The sequence below is a fragment of the Zonotrichia albicollis genome, chromosome 2, assembly GCF_047830755.1.
Source record: "Zonotrichia albicollis isolate bZonAlb1 chromosome 2, bZonAlb1.hap1, whole genome shotgun sequence".
In the NCBI taxonomy this organism is placed as follows: domain Eukaryota; kingdom Metazoa; phylum Chordata; class Aves; order Passeriformes; family Passerellidae; genus Zonotrichia; species Zonotrichia albicollis.
Window position 1 is genome coordinate 3,666,266 of NC_133820.1, and position 14,816 is coordinate 3,681,081.

Below are 14,816 nucleotides of genomic sequence, written 5' to 3' on the forward strand. Positions count from 1 at the left end.
ATAGATTTTTCACACACTTACAGCGTCAAAACCACTCGAAATTCATTGGTTCCGTGTTCATTGGCTCCAAGTCACACAGTTCTCAGTATTTGGCTTCCTACTGGTTATCAATCTCTTCACCTTTGATGATAACTACGTTCTCATTCCCTGATTCTCTTACCAAGTTTTTCGGGACCAAGTTTCTCTAACCATGCCAGTGGTGTTGTTTGATCATTGATGGTTGTTATCCTTTGTGTACCTTCTGTGCTACACCCAAGTCTGTTGAGACATCAGGCCTTGAGTGCTGAAACCGTCCTTTGAAAAGAAAGTTAAAACTCCCTTCCCCAGAGGCAAAGGGAACAAAACCCATGACCTAAAGTGATACAAAAATATTTTCAACTACCACTTAACACTAAGGGCCTCCTGCTTGTAGGGTTTTTCCCTACTGACAGGCTGGAGCACACAGAGTATCCCACACGGAAACACTGCTAGTACATCACACACACAGGGGTTTCCAGCAGCATTAAATCTGCCAGACTGGAGGCAATCCCACAAATACCCTGCACAGCACTCAGGGATAACACATTGCATGCAGAAAGGGAAATTTCCCCTCTGTGACCCCTGGAAGACCATTTCCTGTGCCTATTGCTGCACCCTCTACCTTCACCCTCCTTCCCCAGCCACCCAGTGCCTCTGCACCCTGTCCCCTTCACTCCCAGTAATCACCAGAGGACCCCTTATCTCTGTGATGATCTCTGGAAATGCCTTTTGTCTCCAACAGCTCATCTGCCCTGCCCCTCACCTGCTGAGATCAGCTGCTTTCCTATTGGGAAAAAAGAATAAAAAATGAACCCTGGGAATTATGAGGAGTTCTGAGAGCTTTCAAGTTCCAAAAATAAATAAATAAAGAGAAGGAGGAAGGGAGAATTGCATGTTTCTTTTGATTAATTCCCTTTCTTCCCACCCCCAAAGACCATGCAGTAAATAAAATGAAGTCCAGTCCTGACAGACACAAACCCTGACTGCCTGTTTATAGATGGTGTGAGTGCCAATATTCCAGCGGGACTGTGCAGAACGAATCTGTCAGGGAATCAGAGCACATGTTACAGAGTGTGAAGGTACATGCTTCACATTAAAAACAAATCCTTCAGAAAGCGCAGAATACCCTAAATCTACATCTGCCACACTGGTTATTCCTGTTGCGTTCTTAAAATTCACCCTGAATTTTATTTTCCACATCTTTCAAGTGCTAGATCTGCAAAGCAGCATTATAAGTGCAGCTGTTGTGAAGTTCAGCTCTGAATAGATATGGAGCTGAATGCTGCCTGGAATTCTGATTTTTACCTCTGAATATTTTTCCTTCTTTTGGAAGCTGCCCAGTTTGAGAAAACCACCTCTTCTGCCTATGATCACTGATACCATCACATTTCAGGGTGCAATTTTTTCACATCTGACTCAACCCAGCTCTAGCACCTTTTCCTAATTGCCTTGATTCCTCAGCACCAACTCCCTGTGCAGCTGCTTTCGCTTCTGTATTGCCATTACTGTGTCCCCAAGAGTCACATTCAGTGCCACTGATGTCACTGAAAATAATGTCAAGGAGCAGCAAGAAGCCTAGTAAATGACTAATTTATTTTTACTTTTTTGATCCTTTGTCACCATCACCACCTCCTGACAAAGGAAGCAGACTTGAGGAGGGAATGTGCTGTACAGCAATTTGCAGTGTAAATTTTGAGCAAGGCCTTGGATCACACCACAATTCAGTCATCTGCAAATACAACACAGAAACCTGCCCAGTTCCGAGACATGGTTTAGTATCAGCTGATGACCCTATTGATTTATTTTGTATTTTTCATAATGAGTTATAGCTACATTATAGAGTTGCCAGCATTGGATTGCAATTTGATTTTCCAAGTGCCATTTTTCAGACGTGAGGTTTTTATAAGAGCTTTCCTCACAACAAAAGCCACTTTCATCTTCACAGAACAGTGTTGCAAGTTTGTATCTACAGTTCAACAACAAATTAAAACCTTTTTATTTTCACATGAACAGAGGCTGGAACACAGCAAAACAGGACAGTGTGCTCCTTCTGATCCCATTTTTCCTTGGAAGTGGAGGAGAATAACACTACTTCTCCTCTGCTCCTACACATCAACACTGCTGGAATCTATCACCTCTCCCTGGCTGGACTTTGCCAATAAAAATAGAATAAGACATTTTAGCTCAGAGTTTCTAACTCACAGCTCTTCCTACAGGACTTTGCCTGAAAAATCTGTTTCCTCAGCAAACAGTTCATCCCCTTCCCATCCTTCACCTGGAGCTAACACCAGACAACAAAGGCATCAGCATGACTTTGTACAGTCTGCAGAGACACAACTCAGACCTGGTAATGTCCTAACAAAAAACAAAGCTTTAAAAAAGTGAAAAAAGAAGAAAATAAGAAGAAAAAAAAATCCTACCACTCTCCCCCCACATGTTATGGATTTCAAACTTTAGCTCACATGTCAATTCAAAAGTATGAAAAAAGCCACAGGGAGGGAAGAGCTGGAAAATATTATTTTCCCTAATTTCTCAAAATCAAGGTCCCAAGTGCTTGCTGGAGTTTTTCATATGATTGCATGCTCTCCTCATGTGCAGGCCAAACTCCCTGGCCCCTGCATTTCCCCAGGGCTCAGAGCAGAGGTGACATCCCCTCACCTTCAGGTGGGTCACTGTCCCCTCACAATTATTCTGCCACTGTGTTTCCTTCAGGACATTCAGAGTGACCAACACACTGAAGGAGCAGCCAGCCCTGGGTGCAAAGAGAAAACACCCCCTTTCCTGCTCAGGAACAGGATACAGAACTTCTTGTTCCACCCCAAATCCTTCCTTCAAGGAAATACTGATGGTATTACCTTGAAGAGCTAATGGTGCTGTCAGAGCCCCCAGAGAAAGTTTTGTGAGTAACTCTTTGGGGACAGCACAAAATTGGAAAAAGAAAGTGACTTGATCAGTGTGAAATGTTATTTCAGCTGAGAAGGAAAAGGAACACTTCCGTCTGTGCATTAAATAGGAGAACAAATGCATACTGGTGTAACATTTGCCACAAGCAAGGCAGCAATCCCCAGCACTGCTCCAAGAGACAACTTCCTTCTCCTTCTACTCACCTCAGGTTTTGGCATACACACAAGATTTAAAATGGGGGGAAAAAAAGACAAAAAAAAAAAGAAGGAAAGAAGGATCCTAATGAGCTGGCAATATTCAACCAATTGTTCCTTGAGGGTATTTCCTAGTGTGCACTTCTTAGTTGAGAAAACACTGACAAGATATTCTCTCAAGAGGCCAAAACAGCTTTACTGGCACTTTAGAAAAAGCAAGGGAGTTTGACAAAGGGTTTACCACAACATCCAGTCTACACAAAACACTTCTCAGAGCATTAACTTGGCCCATTCAACTTAGCAAACTTCAAGTCCATTTGATGTTAAGTTACTCAAAATGCTCCAAGAAGGGGAAAGAGGAAGACAAGAGAGAGATAAGACAGAAGACACAGAAAAGCACACAGGCCACATACATTCAAAGAACACAAGATTTGGAATTAAAACATCCTGAAGAGCATTCAGGAGCACACCATTCATCAGACAACTTTTACCTGCAGAGATCACATGACATCACAATGAAAGTAGTTACAAATAGAAATCCAGCCCAGCAGCCCTTCACTTTTGACCTGGGATCTGTAGCCATACTTTTCTGGCTCATTTTTACTTCTGTTTAAAAACTGGAATACTACAAAAAGCCTATCTACAGACAGTAGACCCAGGATTTCCCAGGTTAAAAATAGACATTGAAAGTGTTTTGATTCAACTTTTTTGCAAACTTTTGTTTAAGCAACCACTGGGACTGGGAAAAGGGGAACAACCTTCCAGCAGCATAGCTTTCCTTTGGCACACTGAAAATGTCAGGGATTTTCCAACATGTGTTACTATCTTGTGGGGACACTGAGAGCAGAAGGAATCTGGAAGTGAAGCGAGGAGCTCAGAATTTCAAAGTGAAAAGATAAAAGAAGTCAAGCTAATTTTAAGCCCATTCCCTCATTTGTAATGCTCTAGTTACTGTGAGCAGATATGGAAATACAAAGCCTCTGATTCTCGCCAGCCCTGCCCAGCATGCAGGAGGCCAGGGGAAGCACACAGGGAGGTAGAACACATACCTGCTGATGAAAAGTCCAGATTTAGGGCACTCCAAGTGAATTAGACAAAGGAACTGTCCCAGGTAACTCCATGCAACTAAAGCATGGCATGGTTACTAATTAAGCTTACACAGTAATAGAATCCTTATGGCTCCCAAGACATGAGAAATCACAGCTGACATGCTGCAAGCAAGAGGCAGGACACTTGTGCTCAGCAGCTTCCCACATGTGCAGTGTCAAGTCCCAGAAACACATTTTAGGATAAACAGACGCTTTTACCTCTTCCCAGGTCCTGAGGAGGACAGGGTGGGTGGTCTTTTCCAAAGGGCTGCAGAGCTGTCTCCTTGTGTCACAGGAGCACTGGAAGGGCTCATCCACACACCAGCTGCTCCCCAAGGAGCCCACAGCCAGATCATTTCCATAGCAGGCTTTAAAAAAATCCTATCCATCACGCTTAGCAGCGTCAGCCTGCTGCCAAAGTTTGTCAGCTATAGCCTGGAAGCATCCAACTTTTTTAGGTTGGAATCCAAGCCCTCTGTTCCCTATGTAAAAGTTTTAGGGCAAACACAGAGTTTGCACCCACAGCGCAAAATTTCTTGTGGGTGGTTTTCTCCCAGATGCAAAAACAACGAACAGTGTTTGATTTAGAATGTTTCTAACATGTTCATTTTATGATCTAATGGTTTTATTGTCACCACTGACGCTGCTCATGCTTCCCAGACAGCTGTAAAGGGGTGGCATCCTGGGCTGAAGCAGGAGCTGCCTTGGCAGTGACAAACCAGGCTCCTTCAATACCTGGCAGATCCACAACACAATCCCAGTCTGGGTCAATAACATGGAAGACCAACCAGCACTGAAATTCAGCTCACCTGGGGAAGAATTTGCCCTTCTGTTGCTCTGAAAGCTTTATCCTTGCTGTTAATCCCTCACTCAGCTCAAAGTAAATTGTGTGATGCCCTCCAGCAGAGTCCTTGCCTTATATCTGGGGAAAGCAGCTGCTGGAGACAGCTGGAAGGAGACTTTTATGATTATTACAGTAGCTGCAAAGTCATCTGTGCCATGGTTAGCACTCAGCTGTTTAGCAGTTTCTGTCACCAACACGAATTTTAATGTAGAAATGAGTCTGCAGGCAGCCAGGAGACCCAGAGCACCCCAGCCCAGCCATGTTTCCAGAGAGGGGCAGCTGCAAGGGGCTGGCAACCCCCTGGAAGATGCAGGAGACATGGCTGGGAGCTCATGGTTTGGTCCCTGTCAGGATGCCACAGATCTGACAGAATGGAAAATTGAATTGTAAACTGAAAATACTGAGATACTTTTAGTGTCGTGAGATGTATTTCCAATGGCAGCACTTACAGAGTTTGTGTCTCATAAGATGATGTTTCTAATTTCAGAGAAAAAAAAAGGTCTGCTCATCTGAGCCTTTCAGATGCACATCAGCCAGCAAGTAATTGAAGACAAAGTGTTTTTCTGTAATAAACCTTCATAATGAAGCACCAGAGGAAAATCCTAAAGTTCAACTCAATAAATCACACTAATCTGCAGAATGGGATTTTCCTGCCACTAATCTTGTTAGAGCTGGGGCACTGTGCAAATATATCCAAACACATAATTACTGAAGAGATATTAAATGGATCGATTTACTTCAATAAAAAATGCAAACTTTGAGGAGAATTCATTAATACTCAAAATCCAGCCAGGCAATAAATAACACTAATGAACTGAGAAAAAGGAATAGATGAACAAGTACTGACATGATGTCTTATGCTTATTGCTGTTAAAGAGGAGCTGACAACTAGTCCATTTGAAATATAAATCCTGCAAGGGAAATGCTAGAAAGTGAGTGAAAGACTTGTTAAAAATATGTATGTACATATATATACACACATTTTAAGAAAGCATTAGGATGAAAACTAATTTAATTTCATCCTAAGGAGGCCATATTACCATTTTCATCACCCTTAAGCTGTGTTTACATTAGCAAACAGTGCTGTGCAACAGGAGCATGAAACAGCTGTTGCTGAGATGCTGCCAGCACAGCATCTCTACATGTGTTGGGGCTTTGCTGCCAGCCAGCTCCAGGGTGGTCCTGCAGCCCGAGTGCCTCACAGAGAGCAGGGTACCCTGACCACAGAGCTGCAGGAGCTCCCTGGTCCTTTCTGTCCCAAGGGAACTCCAGGGTGAATGCTCTGAAATGTCAATCAGATGACAGGGATGGTGGGTGTGGCAGCAAACACAGCATTTTCCTCAAAAGCAGCCTCCTGACTGGCACTGAAATGTTTCCTGCAGCAGAAGCACTCAGGGCGCTGTAGAGGGCTCACACCAGGACAGCAGAGTGCAACACTGACCCACACAACCCAGTGACAACCAGGGGTATCCAAAAGAGCCTTTTCAGTAAGGGCTGTGAGAGCTTGTCAAGACAGAACCCAAGAACATGTTTTTCCTTGTGCTTGGGAGGTTCTGCAATTTGCCAAGAGGAAGAATCAAAACATTTGGTTTGGTGTTTTGGAATTACAACATGGTATTCAAACAGCACACTTGGAGTTATGCAGGCTGCTTCAGAGGATGCAGTGATTTTCCAGAGGCTCCTGAAGAAGGAAGATACTGAGGGCCTGAGGTGTGTCCAGAGAAGAGAACAGAGCTGAGGAAGGGTCTGGAGCACAAATTTGATATGGAGCAGCTGAGGGAGCTGGGGTTGTTTAGCCAGAAGGCTCAGGGGACATTATCACTCTACAGCTCCCTTAAAGGAAGGTGTAGTGAGGTTCTCTTTTCCCAGGGAACAAGACAGAAAGAGAGGAAATAATAGTCTCAAGTTGTCCCAGGGGAGGCTTAGACTAGATATTATGAAGAATTTCCTCACTGCAAGGGTGGTCAGGCTTTGGAACAGACTGCTCAGGGAAGTGATGGAATCGCCAGCCCTGAAAGTGTCCGACAAGGTGTGGATGTGGCACCTGCTAGTTTTACTCAATCCCACAGTTCTTACAGCAAAGGAGGTGCTGCCATCTGTCCTGGTGGAAGATCCCCAGATTATTCTTCATTCCTTACCTGAAAGCTGCTCCTGTTCATCATCTGGGACAAGAGACTTCGGCAGCTGAGCAGAAAGAAAGCTCAGATAACAAAGATGAGCCTGTTTCATTAATAAACAGTCAAGTTATTAAAAATCACAATTTCCTTTCAATAGTCTTAAGTGGGAAAATGCTGGCAAGGCACCCAAACTTCATTGAGATGAGCAGCTCAGGCTTTTACTGGTTATAAAACAAGTGATTTTTGTACAACCTGTTATTTCCCTTGCAATTTATGCTCTCAGAGGGCAGAGAAGAGGTGGCTGTGCAGGAATTACACATCCCCTGCTCCTTCCAGCAGATGCCTCTCTGCACAAACACCACTTCCACAAAAATCTCTGCTTTGTTCTTACCCACGTCTCTAAAGATTTTCTGTAAGGGCAACTACTACTGGGAACAAGCCAATAAAGGTATTTTTGTCATTTCTTTAAGTTTATCCCAGAAGTATAAGAGGTTTCTTAGTTTCCATTCTGCTGAGGGATTCCCGTCAAGCTTTCCTTTAGATCAAGGCAAGGGGGAACCTGGCAATTTCAGGCCATTTTGTTGCCAGCAAGGAGTGGGATAAAGCAGCCTGTTCTGCACAGTCTCCTCGGGACTGCAGCTCCGGGCAAGTGATGGATCTGCCACCAGATGTCACCCAGAGGCCACTCCTGTCCCCTGCTGAGACTCCAGCAAGCCTCTGATTTCCTGCAGGCAGCAGGGATGGTCACAGCACTCATCACTCCTGCACTTACACCCACATTTAGCTTGGGATTTCTACTTTGTGCCCTTAAAAACGAAATAAACTTTCAAGCTGCAGTACATCTTCAAAGTGCTTTGAAAGCTGAAGTACACGACAAGAGCTAAAAGCAAAATGCTGTGGGTTTTGGTATCTTTACTGGAGGCCTGTTTTTTCTCCTTTTACAGAATTTTATCACCCTGCAGAGTTCACCCTTATCCAGCTTTTAGGGGAAAAGGAACAAGCTACTGAGACAGATAATGCATTGCAAGAAAACAGCAAGCAAGAAGCATCTTATGACAGTGGAACCTAAAAGGTTTCCTGTCATCATAAAGACAATTATAACAGGGAAAAAAACCCAGCAGAATAAAAAAACATCAAAAGTCCAAACAGATTAAGACTATTGGACAACTTTTACAAACTCCTGAATACACTTAAAACCTTTTTATAGGCAGCATCCAAAGGAAGCACAGAGGGACACGATTTCCATTGCTTAACGTTCACAAAGTACCATGTGCTTTGCCACAAATCAGAATTTTGCTTTTTATCAAATTATTTACCAGAGATAGATCTAGAAAGCACAAATTTAGCATAGCAGCTTCAGTGGTAGTGATAGACATAAGAAACTGTTATTGAAAATATTTGTTGTGGTAAAAAACAGAAGAAAATGGATGATAACACTTTGAAGAAATTTTACTTCATTTTTTCAACCTCCTAAATACAACTAAAATGTCCAGTGCTTCCAATGGTAAATCAACAATTAATTCCTTCAGCTCTGAACAGCAGCTTCTAAAAAGAGGGATGAATTCACTCCTGTAAAAATTTCAGCTTTTTGAAACTTGTCCAGCTCCATTTAAACAAGTCCTGACTTTTCCCTTAAAGTCAAAGTTAAGCCAAAACCTTTGCCACACAGTCAATGTTCTTCTACTCTTAAAACATTCTGTGTCAAAGACTTGAAAATTGAATTTGGAACTCTAAGTAAGGATATTTATTCTAAACAACAGAAAAATTAGAAGCCACAACTCAGTTGTTTATTGAGAAAGAACATCCCAACACAGTATCTGAACTTTTGCTTAGAAAAGAAATTAATTTAAGGAGAAAGCAAGAGTCAGGCTGTTCACAAAGATCAGTTCTGTGCATACCTGAACCTTCTTGTTTCCTCTCACCCAGCCATACTTCAACACACACCTGGGAACAGTTCTTCTGGTTCTGCTAAGTTATGGGGAATGTTTATGTTTTCAGAACTTTAAACAGCAAAGCCAGAACATTAAAAAAAAAATTCCCAAACAATCAAACAAGATGCAGAAAAAGAAGTTTTCACCTCACCTCACCTCTAATCCCCTATAAATAAACACAGCAAAAAAAAAAAATCAAGGTTTACACTGGCAATAATTTAATAATTTCCTATTATTAAGTAGTAATTGGATAACTTTTCTTAGTGTGACCTATCACTGTAACCACCCAGTGGTAACAAATGGACTTTCAATACCTGTAATAAAACAGCTCAGAGTAAACAAAATACTTATTTTGAGAAGACATACAAAAATCAAAACTACTACATTAAAAACTCTCTTGTAATTACATACAAAATAACTATCAGAGCATTTGGTTCATACAGTGTTGCTGCAAGTTTTGAAATCAAGTTCTTGATCCAAGACAGTCAGTGCAAGAAATGGGCATCCATCTCAAGCCTGTCTGCTTGGGGACACAGACAGAAAAGATTCTGTGTGTTCAAGACAAAACTGGAACCATAAGGTGAAAGGACAGGAAGCAATCAGTGCAAAGAAGCTAAAAAGACTCCAACAACGCCAAGTTCCCTGCACTGTCCCATTAAAACACATTTAGAACATCCACAGCAGCTGCCTCCATTCACAGTGTTTTGTTTTGGGTTTTCTATTGGTTTTCCTGGGATTCAGATGTCCATTTAAACACTTAGCCCTCCCAGATTTCCACAGCCAGATGCAATGACTTGTGCTACAGCTCAGGCAAGAGTTTCAAATGGTGTCCTGAAGAGAATGTGCAGTTTGTGAACCCCTCATTACACATGGCTGCCCATCCATATTTAAATGCAACCACGAATAACCAAACTCCACTCTAATGACAGTGCAAAACCTGAAGGAATACCCATGAAATATTTGTTAGCTCTTGGAAAGTGCCTACAAGCATCACCTGTGTTAATACCCCGTATCTCAGCCTGCCACTCAGCAAATCTTACTCAGAGCAGAGAAACTGCATGGCAGCAACAACCCCGCCCCTCAGCCAGCTGTGACAAAATGCTCAGAATTTCTGAGGTTCAAACACAGTCAGTTCATTCCCATCATAGAACTCTCTCAGTTGGTTTGACTCATATTTGATGGAAGGTGGTTCCATTTGCATCCCAGGCTCCAGAGCGTTCTGCCCTACTATTTTAAGGTTCACCAGTTTTATCTTCCAGGTGTTATTCCTCATGGGGCATCTGATGAGCCCAAAGATTTGCTCAAAGATACCCAAACAAGTGTTGTCTCTGTGAACTGTGCCAGCCACTGCCACCAGCACCAATCCATGAGGGGACATGGCACATTTCAGGCCACTGGAATGCAAATTTGGGTTGAAGAGGAGACATTCTTCTTTAACCAGGGACAGCAGGCGCAGGCTCACCATGTCTGCACCCACATACTGTTCCACGTTTTTTTCCAAAGTGTTGTAACAGAACTTCAGTTTGGCATCCTCCCAAAAATGCTGTGGTCCCCAAGTTGCTTCAGATTTTACTCCCAAAGGGTGCTGAGAGTTCAGGAGTTCAAAGTACCACTGGCAGAATTCTCCTCCTAGACCAACAATGTCATCTTGTGGTGACTTCTGTCCACTTCCATGACTCTGCAGTCAAGCAAATTTTTTTCTTAGAACTGTTCGGCAAGATTATCACTTAGAAAAACATCAAATCATGCACATACTTATATTAAACCTTTTAAGTGTTCTGAGCCAGAGTGCCTGAAGAGAAACACCAAAGTAAAATCTCACTTCTTTTTACCAACATGATTATCTAATGTACAGAACCAGGACAGGTTCTTTGAATTACACCTAGAAAGTGCTTCACTGTCTTGGGCTCTTTACAAAACAAAGAGAAAAATCCTGGTTCTACTGAAAAAGAGCAAGGAAAGGATGTAAAGTGACATTTTTTGGAACTAAATGTACAGTTACTTTGTAGGTCTTCTCAGTATTTATGACTTGACAGCAAGACCTTTTTTAGAAATAAATCAAATATCAAGTTTGCTAACACCAAAGTCTGGTAAGTACTAAATTGTGTTATAAGCACTAAGCAATTAAGTCTGGAGAATTCTCTATAGAAATGCAGTATTTGCTTCACTACAAGTTGAAATTAATTTCCAATTCTGTTACATGGGTTAAGGCTTCCCATTTCTTCAAAGTGGTGAAGAGACGAGAATTAATATAAAACAAATGCAAAGAAAGATGTGATAAATAACTCAACTGACTTTCTTTTAAATTTATGACTGTGCTTTAAGTATCTCATTTATGTACCATTAACCACAGAATTTTGTTAAGAGAAACCTTTCTTTTTTCTCTAATTATGCACACAGAAAATTGTTTTGAAAACAATTCTCAGCTAAATGCTAACTATCAGTTAGCTATCAGTTAATCCCTGAGGGAAAGCTCAGTGCAAGAGGTTCTTAACAGGGACAGAGCTCTCACAGCCCAGAAGGTGGGGCTGCTGCCCATGAGGGCTCTCAGCTACAGCAAGGGGGCCAACTAGAACCACAAATAAACTTCAAGTTCATTACACCATGAGGATTTGTTAACTGGCAAAAATTTTTACTTCTGAATAAGCTAGTAATGCCAAAATACATTTCCTTACACTGTATTAAGTGTTACAAATTCATGGGCAAATTTTGTTCAGCTGTTTCTGGCTGACATGGAATTCATTGCTGCAGCTCAAGAGAACAGCTCTTACTCAGCTGAATGTTTGTTGCTTTTCCTTCTGATCAAGGGACATCTGCATGGACATTTTTTAGATCTCAAAGAGGAAATAATCATCTAAAATACAGGGGTAAGGAATGTGTTCTTTGTTCTCATCAGTGTTCTGTTGTAGGTTTACCAGATCCTGGGGGCAGGCATTCCTTGCTACAGCTCTGAACAGAGCCCACCATAATGATGAGTTCAGTTGTTTGGAAAAACAGGAAAACAAATAGCACTGACCTGTCACTGCTGGAAACTGCACATTTAATCAATATATAAACTCAGTAAAACCCCAAGGGCCCTTGCAGGATTTCTGTGCTACTGTTTCCAGTTGCCCTTGAACCCCCAAAACTACTTGTGAATAACTTCTATTTTAACCTATAAGACTACCTAAAAACTGAAAGCATAGAGAACACCCCGCACATTAGAGCTCAAACACTGGGAAAAACAGGACAGACACCTTCATACGTTGTAATTTAAAAACCAACCAAACCCAACTAACACCAAACCAACCAAGAGTTGAAAAGGTTTGGGACCTTCCTACAGGTACAGAGCCACATTTGCACTGCTCACCCTGCGGAGGCAGCGCTGAGCAGCCGGGAGTTTCCAGCAGCAGCAGCAGCTCTCACCTGCGCAGGTTTCCTGTACCCTGGCTCCGGGGCTCGAGCCGTGAGCTGCCCGCTCCAGAGCTGCCTCACTCGCTCGATCAGGACGTGTTTCTCCGAGGAGGGAGGCACCGCAACTCCCTGCGCTGCCAAATACTTGAAGATGATTTCTCTGTAGACTTTCCTGCGCCTCAGAAGTTCCTCCACATTTTGGCTGTACACCAGAATGGCATGAATGGCCTCTGCAAAGAAAGGAACTGAAGTTAGAGTTATCTTCTTTCACAATAAAACCCCAAACTTAAGCTATTTCTTAAACTCCTGAGCTCCAAACACAGCACAAGACAAGGTGGCACGACGTGAAGACAAAAGTTTGTAAACTGAAATCTGGCCTCATCATAGCAGACACAGAATACACCCAAAAGCTTGCAAACATGCTTCTTGGACAGGAATTCCAGTAACTATTTCAGCAATGCACAGTAGTTTGAGAAAATGAAGCTCCACCTCCTTCTTCCTTCCTGAAGCCTGCTGGAAATGAAACTAAATCTGTTTTATTTCCACACTAATGAGATTACAACTCCCATGTTCATAAGAATATGCATCCTAGCACAACAGTGCACTGAATGGCAACAATAAACAAAACTCAGCTACAAGGCTCTGTGGCAGAAGGAGAAAACATAACAAAACTTAAATTCTCTTTAAAGCAGTTGTAGCAGACAGTTCCCACCTGAACTGAGGCTAGCACTTAACAGGGGACCTATAAAAACCCTCAATCTAGCCAGAAAAAAATAGCTAAAGCAAAACACAAAAATCTTTTCATTTAACTTACAACCACTGCAAAAAGTAGGGAAAAAAAGGTAAGAGGAAAAACCATCCCAAAACCTACAGGCAAAAGACCTTTCAAAGAAACGTATTGGGCAAATCTTACAAGTTTTAGTTACATCACATGAAATGTACTCAAGGCTGAGTACAAGCACGTATATATTACATATACATACATATACATCAGGTGTGTGTGTATATATATATATACACCTGAGGCCACTGGGCAACAAACCCAACAAACCCAGTGGCCTCAGGTAACTCACATAAAAAATTCATTCTTAGGAAACAAATCTCAACAAAGCAATGGAGGATGGTCACAGCTGGAACTGTCCTGCAAAAAAGTAAGTTCAACGGAGACTTGTATTTCACCCTTTCAAAACCTGAACGCAAATGCGACTGACGCCACCAGCGAGAGACTCTGGAGCTTTCAATACTTTTCAGCACTAAGGGCCCAGCCGTGCCCGCAGCTCACTGCAGGGGTCTGACAGGACAGAGATGCTCGCCGAGCGGAAGGTTGGCTACGATCCCGTCGCCACCGCAACCTCCTCGGCCTGAACAGCCCCAAGCTCAGAGCAGCCACCCCCCGGGCCGTGCAGGAGACTGCTCCCGGCAGCGACCCCGAGCTCTGCGAGCCCCGGACCAGCCGCAGCCGCCGGGCCCGGGGATGCGAACGCAGGGCCCGGCCCCGCTCGGAACGCCCCGGGCCGGCGGTGCCGGCGCTGCCCGCGCACCTTGGCGGCTCTCCGGGTGCACCAGGCGGTTGGTGACGGTGTCGGTGAGCGCCAGCAGCTCCTCGGTGTGCAGGAGCTCCAGCAGGTCCCGGCACCCCGCCCGCTCCCGCTCGCTCAGCCCCGGGCCCGCCATGGCCGCGCCTCGTGCAGCGCCGAGCGCCCGCCGGAAAGAGCAGCCGGCACCGAGGTTCCGCTCGGAGAAACGGCCCGGGGGGCGCACAGCGGCTGGAGGCGGGCTGAAATGCGTAGATTGTGCGTGTTAAACGTATGGAGAGTTAAGATCTGAGTCTGTTCTTCCCTTCCAGCCCGCCCTGAAGTCGTGCTGAGCTCTGGGGAGATGCTAGACCAGCAGCATGGAAAGGGATGTCTGGGTGCTGGTCCATGGCCAGGGGATGGGAGGCGGCCCTGGAGCCACGGGCAACATCCCTGTGCTGGGGACAGCTCGGACAGCCAGGGGATTGTCCTGCTCTGGGCTGGGACAGCCTTACCTCCAGTCCTGGGGCACCTCTGGGCACCACGGTTATAAAGCCATTAGAGTGTCCATGGGGAAGGGCCTTGAGGAGAAGCTGTATGAGGAGGGCTTGGTCTCTTCAGCTGGACAAGAGGAAGACTCGCTGCAGTCACAACATCCTCCTGAAGGGAAGAGGAGGGACAGACACTGACCTCTCTGCGGGGACAGTGACCTGAAGTGTCAGGGAAGGCTGAGGCTGGGTATCAGAAAAAGGTTCTTCTCCCCAGCACCAGCCTGGCAGAGCTCAAACAACAGCACGATGGTGCTCGTAGCAC

At 44.0% G+C, this 14,816-nt stretch overlaps 1 protein-coding gene across 1 annotated transcript; it reads right to left on the reverse strand.

Annotated features, from left to right (window-relative positions):
- Positions 1–8,930: 8,930 nt before the first annotated feature.
- C2H3orf38 (chromosome 2 C3orf38 homolog) lies at positions 8,931–14,445 on the reverse strand. Its single transcript, XM_005491412.3, has 3 exons — positions 14,031–14,445; positions 12,502–12,719; positions 8,931–10,774 (listed from the first exon to the last, which is right to left on the reverse strand). Exons 1-3 carry the CDS (start codon positions 14,161–14,163, stop codon positions 10,199–10,201), a joined length of 927 nt encoding a protein of 308 aa, XP_005491469.2. The 5' UTR covers positions 14,164–14,445; the 3' UTR covers positions 8,931–10,198.
- Between the last annotated feature and the right edge of the window lie 371 nt (positions 14,446–14,816).